Genomic DNA, 19,851 nt, shown 5'->3' on the forward strand with positions numbered 1-19,851 from the left:
TTCTAAGGACAGTAAAGCTTATCATAAATCTAAAGATATGAACTGTGGAAATAAGAGAATGAATTAAAACTAAAGCAATACCAATATTTGATAACTGAAACATATATGATCTTTTAGGTAGCCTAACAAATAGAGGGAAAGGAACATACAGAAGGGAATATTCATAATGGAAATGCGTATGTTCTAAGCTGTTAAGAACAGCCGAAGGACTGGTTAGTCTTTAAGATTATGTCTTAATTGAGGTCAGATACTAAGCTATGAAGAAACAAATCCTGCAAATAGGAATCTCAGCATGACCGTTAAGTTAAGTGCCAGAGAAAATCAGTATCAGGACTGAGCTGTGTTTTTACTATCTAGTCACTAATCTACAAATGTGGCAATTGGATGGATCTAATTTTGTCATTCTTTCTCTAGACAGATGAAATCTGTCATTGTAGTTTGTTTTTTTAACCCTAAGGTTATCTTACTCAGCTTTATCTTGATTTTTGTGTCTAGCTCACTGTTGAAAACTCTTCTGCTTTTAAAATTTTTTTGTTAAAACCCACTTCTCTTATTTGTCTCTTCTTCAGCTTATCTTAGAGCAAAACCTTTAACACAACTTACAAGGCATATACATTATTATTACAGAACACTGAAGGTTTACTAAAAGGTCTATTAGCATTACCATAGCTCCTCTAGCCTTTTTTATGTACCTTAAGTGCTCTTTAGAAGACAGCCAGCATTTCAACCTGTTTACACAGCACCTAGCACAATAAAGTCTATCAATGACCAACGATACTAAATACTACTAAGAAATCTACAGTGTTTCTCCAGTCACTAAATGTACCCAAATACAGAAAAGAATCCTCATGAAAAAAATGCCAGCAACTCTCAGACCTTTCTCATACAACTACATTTCATCTATTTATCTCTCCTGAAAATGTTGTAAATAACATTTATGGATGCTGTGGGAACACTGCTTGTGTTCATTTGGTCTCATTTCACACTTAGGGAAGCTTTGGGACAGGTGACAGAGGCCAGTCTTGCCAACTAATGGCAATAGGTCCATGTCTTTTGACACCATCTGGCAGCCTGGAGCTAGATTCATGCTGAAACTTTGGCTGCAAACTGACAGTTACTGCCTGCATGCAGGCCTTCTGAGGGCCAGCACTGATCAGTAGTTGTATCTAAGGAGAAGTGGGAGCCAGAAACAGAAGTAACTGGTGGGAAAAACATCATTATTCAGGCCACTTGGGGAATCTGTTCAACATCCTCTCTGAACATGTGTGCATGCAGCTAGAGCTTTCTATCACACAGTCCATTCTTTAATTACTCTCATTTTATCTCATTTACATTGTGGATAAAAATACTCTTGCTAGAGGGCTATTTAATTATTTTTCTACTATCAAGTGACAGAGCTTAGAAATTTATTACTTACTTTATCTATTGTCTCAAAAATACTTGTTGCAGCCCCACGGCCAGTGGCAAAGGCTTCCAGGCAGGGAGATACTTGGCCAAGATTTAAAGCTCCTACTAAAATGCCAAAGAAAACCTGAAAAAATAGAAGAAGAAATTAACAAAATCTAACAGCACAATTTTATTAGTTTAGAGCTCAGAAAGACAAAAATCAAACTACAGTGGTTTAAATTCCTGTGCATCAATCGAACTGCAGTAATTCACTGCACAAGCATAATCAGCTTACAGCAAAACAAACTAATGTATCTAAGAACAGACTTCCATTGTCTTTCACAACTTTGTTTCCAGGCTGAAATAAATCAAATTATCTCGGGTTTGCCCCAGACTTAGAGTGTCTGCACCCAGACATTTACTGAGGTGCCACAGATAAAACTTTTTTAAGCCATCTCAGTTTGATGGTGCACTTACACCCTCAAAAAAAAAGGGCTGTAATGGAACAACATGGCAAGTAAATCCTTTGGAGATGTCTGTGACCAAGAAGAAAATGAGAATCTATAACAGTTCAAAAGCCTGGAGAAGTTTAAAATACTATATGTGACTGCTATTAGGATGTGATTAAGACAAATCAACATCAAGAAAAAATAGACAACTTTGGCCATAATATCATAGCTATTCTTACATGGACCAACATCTACCAGTAAATAACACTTGCAAAACTTGCTTCTGGAGCATGTACAAGCTACAGAGAATATTTTGGCCTCCTCTTCACACAGAAATGAACTGTAATGGTTGCTATCAACACTGAATATGCCAATATTTGAGTTGAGACTATTCTATTAGTTCTTTATGGTGATATCGGAGAACATTTGCCATCTCCTGATAAATGGCCCAAGGCCTTAAAGTTGACTTTCTGCAGGTAGCAGAAAATACAAAACCTGAGTATTAGGAGGACTAGTATGCAATCTTTTGCTGTAGTTTAACAATGCCTGAGAAGTCTGTTAAGAAAGAATTAAAGAGTCAGCTAGTCTGAATACAACATAGACTGCAGTCAGGACAGATGGCAAGGTGTAGAAGGAAACACTACTGTCCAGGAAGAAAGAAAAGTACACAGGACTCAGCTCTCCCTTATGCCACTGGTATTTGCTGAGAATAGCCCCCAGGGCTGAAGAGAAAGACACATACTACTCTGCATAATGTGCACTGCAAAAATGTATACTGTGATGTATAGATCTTGCCACAAATTCATACTCAGCTTTACTAGAGACTAATTTCCTTGTATGGAAAAGTCCAAAGCAAGTAGATCACATGCATGTCAGATTCTATTATGAACAGGAGGAGAACAGGTCCTGTAGCTCTGACTGGAAATAAAAGGGAAGGCAACTTGTAATTTATCCCAACTCGGTATGGCTCATGCACAACAGTTTTTCAGAGACTGGAAAGAGAATATTTAAATGTTTTTTTAAAATCTATAAACCTCCCCCCCCCCCAAACTCACTAGGAGTGTATGATGGAAAGTGGGAAATAATTTATCAAGTGCCATTAGCAGGAAGTTCTGCACTACATGCTACTATGAGGGTTAGGAGCTGGCATGGTGCACGAGAGAGAGAATGATCAGAAATAGATGTTTCACTAAAACACTAGGGCTTCAGGAAAAGTTTATTCTGGGTCTGACCCAGAGCCTGCCATTTAGACAGTTGTAGCTTAGAGTGGAGAATAAGTGAAATATCTGTAGATCTTGGTTCTATTGCATTTAGATTATAAAGCATCTACTGTGCTAGTAGTGGATGCATAAGACCGCTGCAGGTTAGTATGCTTTTTTTTTTTTTTTTTTTTTCCTGCATAAACTGCAGGAGCTAGTCATGTGTTTTTTGGCCAGCATTGGTCAAAAATATTTATACATTTTCTGTCACCTGGAGAACTGGGTGGGAAATTTGTTTTTTGTCATCTGGAGAGCTGGGTGGAAAATTTGCAACAGAAAATGGTGATTCAACAGAACTGAAACTATTCAAATGAGAGAAATTAGATTTGATAAAACTTTCTTCAGATAGGTTCCTCCTTACTACAGTGGGATTTTTCATCACAAATAAAGCTCTTCAGAAGACCCAATATTCCAGAAAATACAGGCACACTCAGGATACGAGAAAGCTAGTTTCAGGTCTCTGATGGATATGTAGAGACACACAAACGCAAGTGTCATTCTGATCACAGTAGATGGCATGTGAAATCTTTAAAAAGAACATGAGTTTTTTTTTTTCTTATCCAGTTGAGTCATATACTTTATGCATACACTGAGTAATGACCTTTAAGAAAAAAACATATAGAGCTTGTTACCGCTAGGTAGCAGATATCAGAATATTACAAATATGTGTTCTAGAACTAATGTTTTCAGGGACAGTCCACAAAAGTTAGATCAAATTAAAATGAGTACCTGTAGAAGAGTGCCAGGTGAATATTCATCTTCTTCAAGGACAAGTTTAGAACCATACCAAAAAGCTAATGCATAACACAGGAAAATTATAAGCCACATGTAACCAGTGAATAATCCCATTATCATCCCTTTTCGAATTCCCCAGTGCTGAGCAAACACCAGATTCTTATCATATCTGTAGAAAGAGTGGAAAAAATGGATGAAATCAATTTGATAGAAAATTCATAACAGAGACCAAAATGAAGTGCCTTCAATGGTTGACTGTGCTGCAGTGAACTGAGGGTCCACATAACGTTGATACCTGTTACTCTGAAGTGAGAGATCACTGTTGCTTCTGCTGAAACCATCAGTCCTTTCAGTTTAGAAAAGCATTGAATATCCCACTGTAATAAGCACAAGCAATGCCACACTTTCTACAGATACCTGACCAAAGGATTGGGAGTTTTAGCAGTGTGGCACAAGATCTGGCAATTTGGCTAAAGCTTCAGAGAAAGTCCTACAGCCACACTGTGTTTAAAATGAATGTAAGAGATCTGCAACATAATATCATCAAATCATCATATTTTGCTGTGAAGAGGAAAGCAGTGAAGAAAACAATCTATAAATTGTTAAGTCTAATCAGGAGAAACACAAAATTTAGTAGTAATTTGCAATCTTGGCAACAAAGGAGATAAATAGTTTAGATTCAGGTGTCTAAAATTCACCTTGTGCTTATTTTTCTCTATTGAATAAGCACTTCTGAAGACCTAGAGCCAGCTTATCAGAAGTATTTATAAAGCAGACAATTCAGGTAGAGCTGAAACTATCTGTATGTAGATCAAAGGCTCTTTCATTTTTAGGACCCTGTCAAAATGTCTGGTTAAATAGCAGATAGGTCTGCAATAAGATGTGGATGAACAATGACCAACTGTTCATGAACATTCAGGTAACTATGAAAAGAGTTCTGATTGATTTCATACCTGTCAGTATTTCGATTTAATAGTATATATTTTTATCAATAGCTTTATTTATTTACTTTACTGTAACTTATAATGCTCAATAATTTATGATTCTGAAGTACTACTACTGTAACTAGAAGTGTTACTATTATTTCTGACATTATCTAATGAATGACTTCCTCCATTTTTCAGGATCCATGCTGCAATATTTTAATTAAATGAATAAAAGTGATATACCGGTATATTACAATTTATGGACAAAAATGGACAAAATCATGAAAACATTCCTACTAAAGATAAAACTTTCAGAGTGGGCACCATAAATGGAGGTCATCATGGGGGCTATGAGACTCTGGAACTAGTTCTTATTTAGGTTGAAATTTCCCAGACTTTTCAGACGTGCTGCAAAAGTGATTTATCAGAAAGTGCCTGAAGGAAAGTTTGAAAGTAGGAATGACTTGAAGATAGTATTTCTGGTGCTTTAATACACCGATTGACTGAATTCTGTAACTGTTTTTGCATACATAATATCATTTGCAAACTAAATTTCTGTGGTAGGTACATGCATACTCAAAATACTCAAAGCTGAAGGATAGTCACTGTTTCAGAACTGAGAGACTACTTGTCAGGATATCGAAGCATATGACAGCATTATGTTGCTACATAGAAAAGAAATCAGAGACTCTTTACAATTTATCTGAACAAACCTTTCAACTTCTTTCTTTTCCCCACCAAAAGCAGCCACTGTTCTGATGGATGAGAGTACTTCGTCAGCCACAGCCCCAGCTTTTGCATAAGCCTTTAATTCTCGGCCTGTCAGTTTGGCCACAGCCTACAAAACCATAAGAAGTGTTGGTTACACCTAAACTATAGGTGTAGACAAGGATGATGATGAGCACTACTGACCGTCACCCAGCACTACCTTCTCTGCATGAGTTCACCTCTCCTGCTCTGAGCAAACTTTTATTAGGCATGCTGCCTACTCAGAAACTGCCTTCTAATATTAGGGTGTATACTTCTCTGTAGCAAGTACTTTGCACAACAAATTCACCCTCTTGGCCAACCATTCTGCTCCAAATTGCTAGAAAGAGCAGCTGGTGACAACTGCTTCCCCTTCCCTTCTGTTGCCAGTTGAGCTTAAGCAACCTGCAGATGGAGGGTAAGTGCATTTTGGGGAAGAGGAGGTTAAGCAGGAAGGTTAAGCCCTTAGCCACTGCAGCAGAGCCCAGCTTCCAGCAGAACAGGGAATTCCTTCTTCAAATACTCTAGCCTATGCATCTATTAGTCATTTTTGGAGACAGGAAACCAGGCCAGACTGACCTTGGGTTTATCTTCTTTATGGGAGAAAACAGACTTGGAAAGGCTCAGGAGAAGAAAACACCAAACAGTATGTATGTGAAAGGAAAGAGCTGGGCATAGAGGAAGAAGAAAGGAAAGGGAAAAAATTATAAACATAAAGGAGAACAAGCTCAGAGAGAAAGTGCAGATGAAAGAAAGACGCAGGTAGAGTTTGATTTCATTCCCTGGCAAAATGCTGCTCTCCCATTTCACACTGAGTCATTACTCATATCATCTACTTGCAGTCACAGCACAACCTATGAAAGAAGCAGGAAGAAGATAAATTGCCAGAGTTACACTACAGGTTTGACAGTAAAAGGATAATACACTGTTCTCAACATGGAAGAAGGGAAACAGCAAGAGGGTTGAACCTGAGTGAAGAGCACAGGGGATTGTGAAGGAGGAGTAGAAATTGCCCAGCCCTGCTGAGTAAGGGAGTAGAAGTGAAAAATACTGAGAAGCCTGAAATTCCCCTCCTCCATGTGGTTCTTCCACACAGTGAAAGGGAGGTGAAGGGAGTAGGAGAAGTAGAGAGAGGAACAACTGAGAGAGGATGCAGGAGCTGCTGGGAGCATGGACAGCTTGAGGTGAGTCAAATACTTGATTTCAAATATTTTAAAGCTCCTAGACTGGATTCCACCCTAACCTTTGTAAAGAATTCAAGTCCAACACACAGTAACCATTTAAAACAGATCTGCAGGAACAGAGAGACGCTATAGGTCAAGTTCTGACCTCAGCAACAATAATATCCATCCATGGGATCCCACAGAAGGTATGCTTAAGCTCCCATCTTAGAAGCAGGACATATTTTTCCTGGAATCAGAATAAACGAAGAGAGCAACATCCTTCTCTCCCACCCACCCTGTCATGCCCAGGAGTGTTGTAAGGTTCTCAGAAGGAGACAGCTCTCTCCAGGACAGTGTACAGCAGCTGCTGTGATGAGAATCTGCCTCCTTGACTTCTGAGAGGTGCTATAGCCTTCTCTTCCACAAACCCCTCTAGCTCAATGGCATGGTCTTCCCTACTCATCACACCCAGGCATGGACCTCACACAATTCACTTACCAAACCATAGATAGCTGCTCCAATTCCAATCAGAGGACTGACTGCAATGATAACCAAAGTCAGTTTCCAGCCACTGACAAATCCCAGTAGGAATCCACACACAAAGGTGGTAAAGCGTTGGATAAAAACTGCTACTTGATCAGCAATAGCCTCATTAATTTTGTTAATGTCACTGGAAAAAAACACACACACACAAAAAAGAGATGATTGGTGACTATATCTTTTATTTGTGTTACAGTTTTGGCCATATTAAGGTTCATTGCTTTCTCCTGCAGAGGGCCCTGGAGGCCTTCCTCTCCTCTACTCTTATCTTTCTCATCTTTTCTAAAGACCTTGGGCTACAGTGAGGACAGCTGATGCCTTTGCAACGGCATGAGATGTTTAGATATGAACACTTTAGAAAAGATATGGCTTCTCCTGAGAAAAGTCACCCTGCCAGCTGTCTCTTTCACTGTCTACTTCTTAGTACTGTGTCCCTGCTGATTCAAAAGGGGAGGCAGAAACATCATATGTGGATGCAGTTGTATGATAATGGGAAAACAGCATTCTCCCCATCGGATAACACCAAATATGTAACACACAGCTTTGCTGAAGGGGGAGGGAAAGGGAAGAGGGCTGCATCCCTCCTCACAGTTTCACCTTCCAACACCTTCTAGTCCCTCTGTACATCTTTTCAGATAGTTTTTTTCTCCAAATGAGAGGGAATGCAAGAAAGAGGAGGGCTACATTGTTGCTGCAGGCACTAGAAAAACATAGCAGCTCTGTCATATGGGGGGGATGGTGGAGCACTGGTTAACATTTGGTCCTAATGCAGCTGCAGAGTTGTCCATTTTTTTCCTGCTCTTATCCAGTGCAAATACAGGAAAGATTTCCCAAATAAAATAGTCATTATTTTTTTGCTACTCTTGGCTACTACTTCACCCTTGAAATAAGCAAAATTGGGAATTCCCAGACAACACAGGACCAAGTGGCCTTGAGATTTAAAGTGCACATTTGTTAGTTTATTGATATATTAAGAAAAGTCATAGTCCTCTATTGAAAATATGAGTGGTGAATGAAGAATATGTTTATGTTTCTTCCTGAGAATGTTTTTGCAGTCAAGAAGATCAAGGAACTGAATGTTATTTATTTGCAAAATACACATTCAGTTCCTATTTTTTGCCAGAGAAATTCCTCATAACCACATACAGTCGATATTTATTCTTCATAAGCAGAATACAAGTGAAAGTCATAGATACCACTGAACAGTGAGAAAAGACAAAGAAGATCCTGTCAAATTAGGCAGGCACCACAGAGAATGGGGAGCCACCTAGAGTCAGCATATTCGTCATGCAGCTGCCTTCAGACTGTAAACAGGAACCAGTCAGGAAAGCAGCAAGTCTTAAACTCCAGCTGTTTTTGTAAAGGCTGAATGTTTACCCAGGACAATAAGGTTTCTCCATCTACCTTGGATCCTCTTCTAAAGGTAGGTGCTTGTATCCTCTTTCACAGAACTTTAAGCAAGGCTCACTTTTTTCTTTCAAAAGCCAAGTGGAAGCAAGTGTGCCCCTAATGATTTTTCCTTTCCAGGAAGTGAGAGGGGGTTCAAATCCACACCTTCAATCTTAGAGGAGTATACACTGACAGCGAGATTACAGATCATTCTTGAGGAATTTGGCTCAGGAGTGCTCAGGAGTGTTTGGCTAATGCCTAATTATTGGCACTCTGTGTTTGGACTGCTCAGGCATTCATAGCACCTAAGGAAGTGCAAAAATGTTCTCCATAGCATATATTTTTTCTAGATTACTTACTCAGAAATTCGGGTGTTCAGTTCTCCTACAGAGGTACAGTCAAACCAGCCTATATCCATTCTCATCACTTGCCTGAAATAAGCTCTCCTGATTTTCTGTATCTGATGAGCTGCAGCCATAACCCAAAAACAGATCTGTTTTGGAAGAGAATAATGTGGCTGATGAACTGCAGTAAAAGTCTTTCTGCCCCCAAACAAACAGGAAAAATAGTTTGGCTACTGATAAAATTACTAGTTAGATGAAACATATTCTAATTACATAGACATGACAGTTTTATGCCCTTGATCTTTAAATAATCCAACAACTTTTTTTTAGCCTCTGATCAAGCACTTGTCTTAGTTGTGACAGGCTGAGAGAAGACACAAATAAATTACTTGTGATGTTACATTCATGTCATAGAGACAAAAGTTTTTATATCTACAGCTCTATCCCTATAATATAGGGATGACAGCCATCCTACCTCAGCAAAACTTTCAGATATTTTTTTAGGAAGGATAATGACAAGTGAATTTTGTCATTATAAAAGGCTTCAGGACCAGTAGTCTCTTTAGGAGATTCTGCAAGAATCATCCGTGCTTGTGGGTCATCTCAGGCATAAGGTTTGAACCTGAATTACTACAGCACATGTAGGGTGTGATTCTTCTCCAGCACTATGTTTACAGTAGCAACACTCCATAATATCTCTATAATAGAAACACAGGGCTCTACTCAGCTGCCTATACACAGGTTTCTGGCATCATTTGACATGCCAACTAGGAATCTGCTCATTCTTCACAAACGTCTCAGATACCCCAGACTACCTTAAATGGCACTAGATGCTTGTGTATAGGAAACTGAACAAAGCCCAAAGTGTAAATATTACATTTTATGGTACAAAGTTGACTCATTTTCAGTGCCAGTGATGAGGATACCTAGAAACTTGGTTATGTCAGCCATTTTTTTTTCTAACCACACTCAAGCAAACATTTCTTGTGATATGAAAGGAGAAGCATGCATTCATCTCCTTGGGTAAAATGCATCCACGTGAAAAGGTAAGCACAAATACAAGGAGCAACATATTGCAACATTCAGCTCACAGTATTAGAAATTAAAGTGTCTGCTCAAGTATTGAAGTTGACTAAGCAGTTAAAAAGAACACAATTATTATAGACCTAATCATTTACTGAGGCAAATTTTGAAATCAAAATATGGAGTCATAGGAAATCAAAATACTGACTTGGAGGTATCCTAACACGAGTACTGCACAACCAATTCCTGCATAGTAACCTGCAAACTTGGTCATTTCTTGTTCAATGTCCAGCAGCCTGGGGGAAGGAAAAAAAAAGGAAAAAAAAAAAAGATCAATACTTTTTTAATCTTCTGACAAACTGGTGTTTTTTCAAGGTTTACATGGCAAGTTGGCTTGTTTAGCTGACAGATAGACTGTTTCTTAATACTGAGCCTATTCCTAGCAATAGATAGTTTTTTTACTGTCCCTGTTGCAGAGGTGTATGGAACTGGGAGGTATCTGGAAATTCTCTGCTGTCCTGGTGCAGCCCTATAGTCTGTTAGGGCCAGGTGAGAAATGCCACCAGACTGCCTACTGAGAAAAAGCATAAATGAGAGGTTTTTAAAGGGGATAGGTCCAAAAAATGTTCATTATCTATTGAATTAGCTTAGCTATTTTGTAGCAGTACACCAACAAATAACATTCAGATTTAAACAATATTCTACAGAGAGAAAGGGTGGGCTACTAAAATATTCAAATATTATTTTATGCCATTAGAAAGCTCACTAATTTGAACTGAGTATTTCTTTTAGCTCAGGTAGAGTATTAAGTTACTCCTAATACCTGTGAAAGGCATTGAGTCCGAGATTTTCAGACAAAAGGGAACACTATAATCACATAGCCTAAACATAGGAGCCTAAGCATAGATATCTAGTGCCATTTTTAATGCTTTAATGTATTCTGCCTGGTCTCCAGGTGCTGCTACAGAACAGAGGTCTCTAACAAATCCTGAGCTTGATAGCCCCTTCTGGGGGGCCAGCTTGGACAGCCTGGAGGAAATAATTTGGCCTTAGATATCTACATTTAGGAACCTGAATCACTTCTCATATGCTTAGAATACAGAAACAAGTAACTTCTAATTCTAATTATTTAATTTAATATCAGAGATTAGAAAATTCTTAGAATGATATATTGAAAACATAGACTTAGGAAAGGTTACAGGTTCAAGTTTGGCTTTGGCAGATATGTATATCTGAATGCATCATCTTAACGCCATTTATTATAGTTAATGAAAAGAAACAAGCACTCCTATAGGGCAGGCATCTGACCTGCCTTAGACACCTTCCATAGGCTAAGATGAATTGCATCCTAGAAGCACCCATTTCTCTTCAGTGACTAGAAACAGTTTAGTTAACTTCCTCAGAAATCAGCAGGCACTTACAGGTATCCAAGTCCTGCCCAAAACAACCAGAAGTCATTACTATTGAGTGGGTCACCAAAGAAAATGTGTTAGTGATTTCAAATGTGCCACAGATGTGTCTGTTACAAGAACAATCATCACTAAGTCATCCTTGCTGATATTGCTAGCGGAAAGGCCCAGCCTTGCCTTCTACCCCTCCAGGTAGTATCTGCGTCTTAGGAGCAGAACTCTGAAACAAGACTCTTTTCTGCTCTACAGATAGAAAATGTAAGCTTTAAAGGCTGAACTGGACCTTCCCTAGAAATACATTCTCTGCCGAGTCTTAATAACAAATTAAAAGAAACAAACACATCTACTACTTACCCACATCTTTTTAAGGTGTTACTTTCATTTTGATGAGTAGTACTATTGATCCACATTATGGTGTTATTTATACATGCTTTGCCTGGGTCTTTAAGCTCTTGCATTTCAACGTCATATTCAATAAATGTGTCTGCCATTGCACCAAACACAAGCAACATGGCTGGCTGGGCTACTCCATGAAGAATAGCACAGAAACTACCAACTGTCATCATTAAAATTTCCATAGATGAAGCAAATCGAAACTAAAGAGATAGGAAAAAAAAAAAAACCTCTGCTCAGAAGCAGTCTTCACGCTGTCTGTACACTTATGAGTCAATCAGATGAATCAGATACAAAATTATTCTTGAATTTCAGAACTCTCTTCAATATAGAAAGCAGACAAATCTCTCTCTCCTGTTTAACCTAACTGTATCCATGATTACAATCTCCCTTTATGTACCTAAGGACAGTATCTGACCACATGACCGAATGTATTGTCATATAATGCTAATAGCTAAATATCACTCCACATTATTATTGCTCCAGACACTGGTTCAAAGATTAAGAATAGGAAGTTATAATTCATATACATAGTCAGCTTTTCTGATTTCCTGGAGTGAAGTATGGGTCTGGGACTTATGCAGAGTCTTCGAATACAATTAGCCACTTTCTAAAAAGTCTGTGGCACTGTGGTAGAAAGCCACCTAAACAATATGTTGGCAGATATTCAGGCAATTGATTATTGGCTTCTAATCCAGGAGAAATGTATAGAAATATGATAGTAAAAAAGAATTGAGCTAAGCCCTGCATTTGTCGTGGCCTAAGAACACAGAAGCATGCTGATTCAGCTGACGTATTGTAACTTCAGTCACCTTTGCCACAATTGTGTGAAGTCTGATTCTCAGGCTTAAGTCAGGCATAAATACATAGACCAAATTATGCATACAGAGTATCAGTGTAAAATACTAAATATTTACAAGGAGGAGTGCAAAGAGGAACCATAGCCTACTGAAGAACTCATCCAGTCTATAGGTGCTATAATGTGTCAAAGAGAAGGAGTGGGAATGTAGAGCACATATGGAAAAGGAACATTTCGGTGCAGAAAAAGAGAAAAATGCAGAGATTAGATAAAGGGAAAAACAAGTCAGTCAATATAAAAGAAAAATAAAGAAAGAGTCTTTCTACAAAAAAAAAAAGTCAGAAGAAAACCATAGCTTTATCACTGTTTTGCAAATCTTGTTTTTAAGAACTATTAGAATTCCCTTACTGAAAATAAAAGCACTTAGAAAATGCACAGATACATGTGATATCTTAGAACATCTAATGCAATCATACACTGTTTACTGATCACATCTTCCAAGTTAAGTATCTAAGCAAAACAGGTCCCTCTGCTCAACAGATAGCCTTCAAACACAGTCTGGAGAAGAGCTTTTGCAATTTCTACAATTTTAAAGCTCTGTACTTGCTTAGCTCTGTGTAAGCCAGTTCACAGGGAAGGAAAGAATTGTGATTTCTGTTCCAGTAACCATAAGGTAGAAAGCAATACATTTTTTATTTTGTGTCTGTTACCTAACTCTGGGTATATCCAAAGTGGTAAATGTGGACAGGCCTCAGCTCTCTCCAGCTAACTTAACTCTACAACTGTGATACTTAACCAGGTAGAGTACAAGCCACAGGAATGGAGCTGCACTGGCTCAATACTACAGTAAGGACCTTTAGTTTGGACACATTTCAAGCTAATTTTCTAGGTTACATCCAGTACAGAAGTAATTAAACCTCTATGCTGCTTGCTGCTCAGTTGGACATATTTCAGCTGCACTCCTTTCCAAGTTTAGAAATACGCTATGGGTCTCCATGGCCCATCAGATGCATTAGCTAAGGCTAGATACTAGATACCACACAGAGTTGGGTATTTCCCCAATCAGTTACCAAATCTTATAACATCCATGTAGTAACTACAAGGGAGCTAAATCATCTGCCAGAGATCACACAGCAAGTTTCTAGCAGGAAAAAACAAAACAAAACAAAACAAAAAAACTCCAAAAGCCCAAACATCCAAGGTCACCCAATCCCCCCGCTGTGCATCTCTTTTCCCATATCCACCTGTAGGTTTAATATAATGCATTTAATGAGCAATTATGACACAAATATTGATAATCAATACCCAACTGACAAAATGACAAAGCGTTCTATTAAATTTCCATTGATTTTAGCAGCAGGATTTCATGCCAATGGTTTAAACCTTAGAAGTTCAGCTTAGGCACAGCTATTACCCCAAATGACCATATAGATTGTCACTTATTCTGCAGCACAACACATATGAAATATTTATATACATAGCTTTCATTACCAGTTGAAAGAAGCCAACACGAATACTGTTTTCCTTCTTTTCTGATGACCTTTAAGAATAGAAAATGTACAATTATAAACATGTACTTTATTATGTATTTCTATCACACGCAAAGATTCTACACAGAATTGAATTTAACTCACTTTTTGCTTTTCCTCTTTACAGAAGGTTCTTCATTTGCATAGAATTTCCTAGCAAAAAGAAGAAGATTTTACATTAATCCTTTTATTCTCTTGGTTTGTCCTCTGCAATTACATTTTATTTGAGACATTGTATTCAGAATTTGTGAAGAGATAAGTTATTTCTTTAAGACTGCTTTGGAACCAGCGATCTGATGGTTCTTTCAAGTTTTAGACAGGGACTAGGGACTGCTCTAACAGTGGTCAAAATGATCTGAAGGTTTACGCTCTGTTTCATAAGCAACTCCTCAAAATACTGAAGTTGTAATGTGGATAGTGGGTTCTTTGAGGTCAGTTAGAGAAATGCCTGTCATCCAGATTGTTGGCTAGCCCTTGTTTAAGAAAGGGAGGTCCTGTTACCACTCCCTCTTTCTTTGCATATATATTCACACACCAGTAGTGGCAGTGGAATATCTTGCCTAACTTCTCAACCTCTCAGTTTTTCTTTCAGTACCCATATGGTTTTGTTACTCTACACAAACAATTAAAAAACTGAAGATCTCGCTCCACCATTATGGATGGGATCCATATTATAAGAAGCGGCAAACATCAGCTGCACCTATTCAATGATGAATGAATAGAGGATTTTGAGTTTGCTTTTTTTGTTTGTTTGTTTTCTGATTTTTAAACAAAACAATTGCATTCAAGCTAGATTCATCACGGACATCTTTCAGAAACCAGATCTTGGAACACCTGTGGGAAGCTTCATGTATGTATTAGGTAGGGCCACATGTGTGTGTCACTTGAAAGTCCAGCAGAACTTGGGTTTCAAGAAATACACAAGAATCACTGTAGACTCTGTATTCTGAGCTTGTACTCTCCGAGATGGACAATTTGATAAAGACAAAAATTAAGAGACATTCTTGCTTCCCCATTCTGGGACTAGTTCTCAGGCTGCATACACTGTGTCAGAAAGAGCTGGCACAAATTACTGTACCCATGTCCAGTCTGTTACAGAGTTGTCCCAAGATCTAGGAAGAGAAGAGCTCTTCATCTTCCTTTCCATCTCAGATCATAGTTGAAGGTCAAGGTCTCTAAGTCATTTCATCTTTTAACATTTTACATTTAAAATTTAATATCTGAGCTCAAATAATCTGAGCTAATTCTTTTATTTGATAGTCTCACAGCTACATTTTAAAACCTTAAGAGAAAGCAATCAAGGTGGAATAAAATTCCCCAAAAACTCATTCTTCAAACTAAGCCAGAGAGGCTCAAAGCACTGCGGAGTCATAAATCTGAATATCCAGAACATTTGCAGAAGAAAATCCACATTTTGCTGCCATTACCCTGTTCTCAAGAGTAACTCCTTTTGCATCATACTAAGACTGCTTTAGCCTACCTGTGTCAGTTGTATCAGATAAGACAGTTCAACTCCCAGAGAATAGCTTCACATTAAATATAATTTTTACTATAAATGTTTCAATTTAATCTGACGACATTAGCATCATTGAATATTCCTAGAAATATTGATTGTTCTGTTTGTATACATGACTTACTCTGGTTTCTTGAAGGCGTTATCTGTTAGGAAAAATAAATGCACAATCTAGTTAATTATTGTTGAAGTATATAATCTTCTACAGGCATGTGAAAAATAAACCCTAGAACCTCATGGAACCTGGCCATTCCTAGGTTATAAGGAATCTTATTCCCACTGGTATCTCTAGTCAGGGTCAAGAACTGACATGGGTCCAAGAATTCCTTCGTAAGTTAACTTCAAATTATGTTTGTTTTCTCTTAAACATGTAGTCTCATTTTTTCCATCCCCAAGATAAGTAAATGATGTTCACTAAACACATAGTTTAAGACATTTGCCAAAATTAAACTCAATTCTTTGCAAACTGTTTTAGTACCCAAGTCAACTAGTTCAATCCTGCCTCATCAAGCAACGCCCCTCTTCTGTATCTGCTGGAAATCCACATATGCTGCCTGAAACGAGGAGCTGTAGCTCTTCACTCTTGCATTCAGACTACTTACAGATAGCAGATCCTGCTTGAGAGTAACAGCTGTAGTCCTGGGAATAAGATGAATTTGTAACACTATTGTCTATTCCTGGGATACTCTCTAACTGCAGATTACAGAAACTGAATTATACTACACTGTAGAATTGTGCTGTAGGGCAACTCCTTATTTACCACAATAGGTCTCGATTTAGCTCCCTTTCAAGAGAAGTTGTTAAAGATGACATACCTAATGCATAGGCTGTGCTGACAGCAGCCTCAAAGGAGCATTGTCATCACAAGGGTTGATGCGTGAAGTGTTTGCTGTAAGTCACTTGACAGGATAATGCATAAAGAGCTAGTTTCATGTATACAGGACAGTTTGGGGTAATCCAAGCACATTAAATATATGCACCTTGCTAAAGTTTACCATGCACTTGTCAGCTCAGCACCAGGTTCAGAACCATTGTATGCTTTTCAGCCAGTTGCCTTCCTTTCTTCATATCTAGTGGCACAGTCCAGAGGATGGACAAATCTATGTCACAGAACAGAGACACTCTGCCTCACAATTCACAGAGGGCACTAAGTAATCTCTGCAACCACAAATTTTGCCACATTCATTTTCTTATTCAATGGAAAAAGGATTTTCTACTGTTTCCAGGGTGTTGGATTTCCCAAGGGAACAATGTTAGATGAAAGGAATTTATGTTTTGGGCTAGATGCTCAAAAAGCTCTCAGAACATTTAACTTCTAGGCATTTTTGCATTTATTGAAATTTATGGCCCCCAGCTGCTTCCATAGAAGCATAGAAAGAGGTAGGTGTCTTGTAAACCTGTAAGCACAGCTAAGAACTGCTTGGCATTCTCAAAACATTACCTGTACCAGTACTGATAGAAAAATGTATTAAAAGGAACAGAAAGACTAGATTAGTCCCTAAAAGCGTTTTTAAACACAACTTGCAGCAATGCATTGTTTCTGATGGATAAATGAGAGAGTTATATTAATGGTGACCTGGAAAATAAACTGACTTGAAAAAAATACTGAAGGAACAGATGATTATATCCAGCTATTTTCTTCCCTTCTTGGAGTTAATAAGATAACTTTATTTGGCTTTAGCTAACAATGACTCCATTCATTTTATTCTGCTAAGTTTGTTATTCAGGAATAGTAAAATGAAAAAATTCTTTAGATAAAGAGATAGCCATATCCCCCAAACCCCAAACACTTTCCAGGAAAGTTGTATACTTATAAAGTTATGATTGCAAGGAACAATTTGGTGTTAGAAAAGAACTGGTTGTGAAGGGAAAAAGAAAAAAGCGCATCTATTTACCCTCTGTTGAAGTTTGGCAACTAGTAAAAGCTGTAATGCTTTGAAATCATCCTTATTCTCCAGTGTTTATTGGAAAACGTAAGTTTCAGAGGAAGCTTCTTCTGCAGTATGGCAATGCTAAGAAGTGTTTCACAAAAAATGAAGGAAGAATTGGCTGTTAGGAGAAATATTTACAAGGAAGAACAAGAGAGACTGGTGAAATAGCATTCCAGGTAACACTGAGAGTGCAAGATGAGTACGTTACAAAAGATGAAGAGATCCTAACCTACAAATTTGAAGAGGGAAACAGTATTGCAATGCTATTCAATAATGTGAGGAACTGCAGGACAACCATTGTGGGCCAGCAGATTTTGAGCAGGACAAGAACTTGGAATCACATTATTATGCTTAATTAGGAGTAAAGAAACAAGATTAACAGTTCTGATCATTACAAGAGGAAAAGGAGAAAGATGCCAGAGAATAATCTGTTTAGCAAAGAAAAGAATGCAAGGTAAATGAAAGAATTTATTAACGCTAAAGAAAAAAAAGCTGTAGTAATCTTTGAATGTTTAAACAGTGTTGAAAGGGGAATTAAAACATTTAAAGGAAGAAATTTTTCAATGTGAAATAAATGGTCAATGAAAAGCTGCAGAACATTGCAAAGAACTTAATTTTTACTGCTGTTATGAGAACACAGTAAGAAGTAAGCCAAAAGGAAATCAAATACTTGAATCAAGTGACGAGAAGCTGTACTCAAAAAGTAGTAGCCAAAACCTGGCTCTTCACTATGTCTACTACTGTGGTATTGAAGTGTTTGATCCAGAAAGGGTTAATTCTTACAAATATGTATAAAAGATGGATATTGAAACAAACCTCAATGGAGATTACAAAGCAGAAGTTATCAGCCAGCAGAATATCAGCGGGGTTTTAAAGCAATAACGTTTGCTTTGGGAAAGGTGCTCTTAAACTGGTTATGAGTTAGTTAATGAGTCTTCTGCTCATTACACGGAGCAGAAGACTGCTTTTCCAAGGAAACTGAGAAGCCAGAGGCAAACTCACTTTACAGGACAGAAGACCCCTGACTGAAAAGGAGTGTAGGTTTGGTATCGGAAGAAAGTTCTCGGCTAAAAATCCTGTGACAAGTAAAAGCAACAAGTACATTAGACAAGCTACCAAACTGCAGAAAAAAAACAAGGCTCCAAATCAGCTAGACAGATTTGAGTAATGGGAGAAGCTTTAAGTAATCAGCTGAAACAATACGTTTTCTGTGCCAGAAGCAGAAGGGCATTCTCCTTTACCTATTCACCCCCTTTTCCCTTCAATTCCTTCTCCCTCTCCACCAATACTTGAAACATGAATATTATAAAAACATGGAGGGAGGGGATGCAGAGAGGAATGGGGCAGTCTGTCCTGCTTTAGCATGCTGACGGCTGTTCATTCTAGCAGGATGTAGAAAGACATGCTGGGGTAGGAATCTCTGGGAAGAGGGCAGGCTTTCAGAGAAGACTTACATTGGTTTCTGTTGGAGTTACAGGGCTGAGGCTGCTTCTGCCATACTGCAGACTTTGAAATCATCTGCATAATCCAGCATGCCAGCTTTGACTCAAACTGTTAAAGAATGGTTTTCTACCCTGGCTTCTTACTAGGTATAACAATAGTTAAGTTCTTACCAGAAACAAACCTTTGACTCTGTAGATCAGTAGATTAGTTAGTCCAAGAATATGGAACCAAGAATAAACCAAGGAAGCAAAAGGTGTTTCATAACAATAGTCAGGACCAAAGGAACTATCTGACTGGCACAGAGACACAGATGGTGGGAGTGCCTATTTTATGCACATGAACCTCTTGTTCAGTTTCAAAGGTCAGACCAGAAAAAAAGTACATGTATCATCTACTAATAGAATAGCTGCTTTTAGCTTTGCAGATGTTAGTCAGTCTCTACAATGATAACACAATCAATGCTTAGTCCAAGCCCAAACAAAACAAAGATTAGGAGCTAAACTAAAACACTGAATGACATTACTTTTGAAATCCAGGCTTAACATCATTCAGCATTAAAGCATCAGGGCTTTAAAAATAAAGACAGACACCACAGATCAAATTATAGCTGGGACATCATGCTGCCATACCAATATTGAGGGAGAAAGGCTTGAAGAGGGTTCTCCGTTATTAAAATTATTGATGAGGTCTTGCAGTGGTTTAATTATTGGCTGACTGTTCATGATGGTTCAGGTTATGTGAGGAAATCTGCTGCATGCCACAAGTTTTAACCTATAAACTCTAGAAGTATTTTTCATATGCAACTAAAGAGGCTGAGAATGGACTGCCTTAAACCTGAGCTGTCATATATGCACAGAAACAAAGACGTATTCA

General features: G+C 38.1%; 1 protein-coding gene across 1 annotated transcript in view; it reads right to left on the reverse strand.

The window, feature by feature from the left end:
- Nucleotides 1-19,851, reverse strand: part of ABCB11 (ATP binding cassette subfamily B member 11) — a 46,111-nt gene that overhangs the window by 24,824 nt on the left and 1,436 nt on the right. Inside the window, exons 2-11 of the mRNA XM_062578269.1 lie at nt 15,729-15,750; nt 14,197-14,244; nt 14,054-14,102; nt 11,725-11,966; nt 10,170-10,257; nt 8,954-9,087; nt 7,164-7,335; nt 5,469-5,593; nt 3,824-3,998; nt 1,418-1,531 (exon numbers count right to left, since the gene is read on the reverse strand). Of these exons, the coding sequence (XP_062434253.1) occupies nt 1,418-1,531; nt 3,824-3,998; nt 5,469-5,593; nt 7,164-7,335; nt 8,954-9,087; nt 10,170-10,257; nt 11,725-11,966; nt 14,054-14,102; nt 14,197-14,244; nt 15,729-15,750 (1,169 nt within the window). The remainder of the gene's footprint in view (nt 1-1,417; nt 1,532-3,823; nt 3,999-5,468; nt 5,594-7,163; nt 7,336-8,953; nt 9,088-10,169; nt 10,258-11,724; nt 11,967-14,053; nt 14,103-14,196; nt 14,245-15,728; nt 15,751-19,851) is intronic.

Source organism: Rhea pennata, chromosome 6, assembly GCF_028389875.1.
Source record: "Rhea pennata isolate bPtePen1 chromosome 6, bPtePen1.pri, whole genome shotgun sequence".
In the NCBI taxonomy this organism is placed as follows: domain Eukaryota; kingdom Metazoa; phylum Chordata; class Aves; order Rheiformes; family Rheidae; genus Rhea; species Rhea pennata.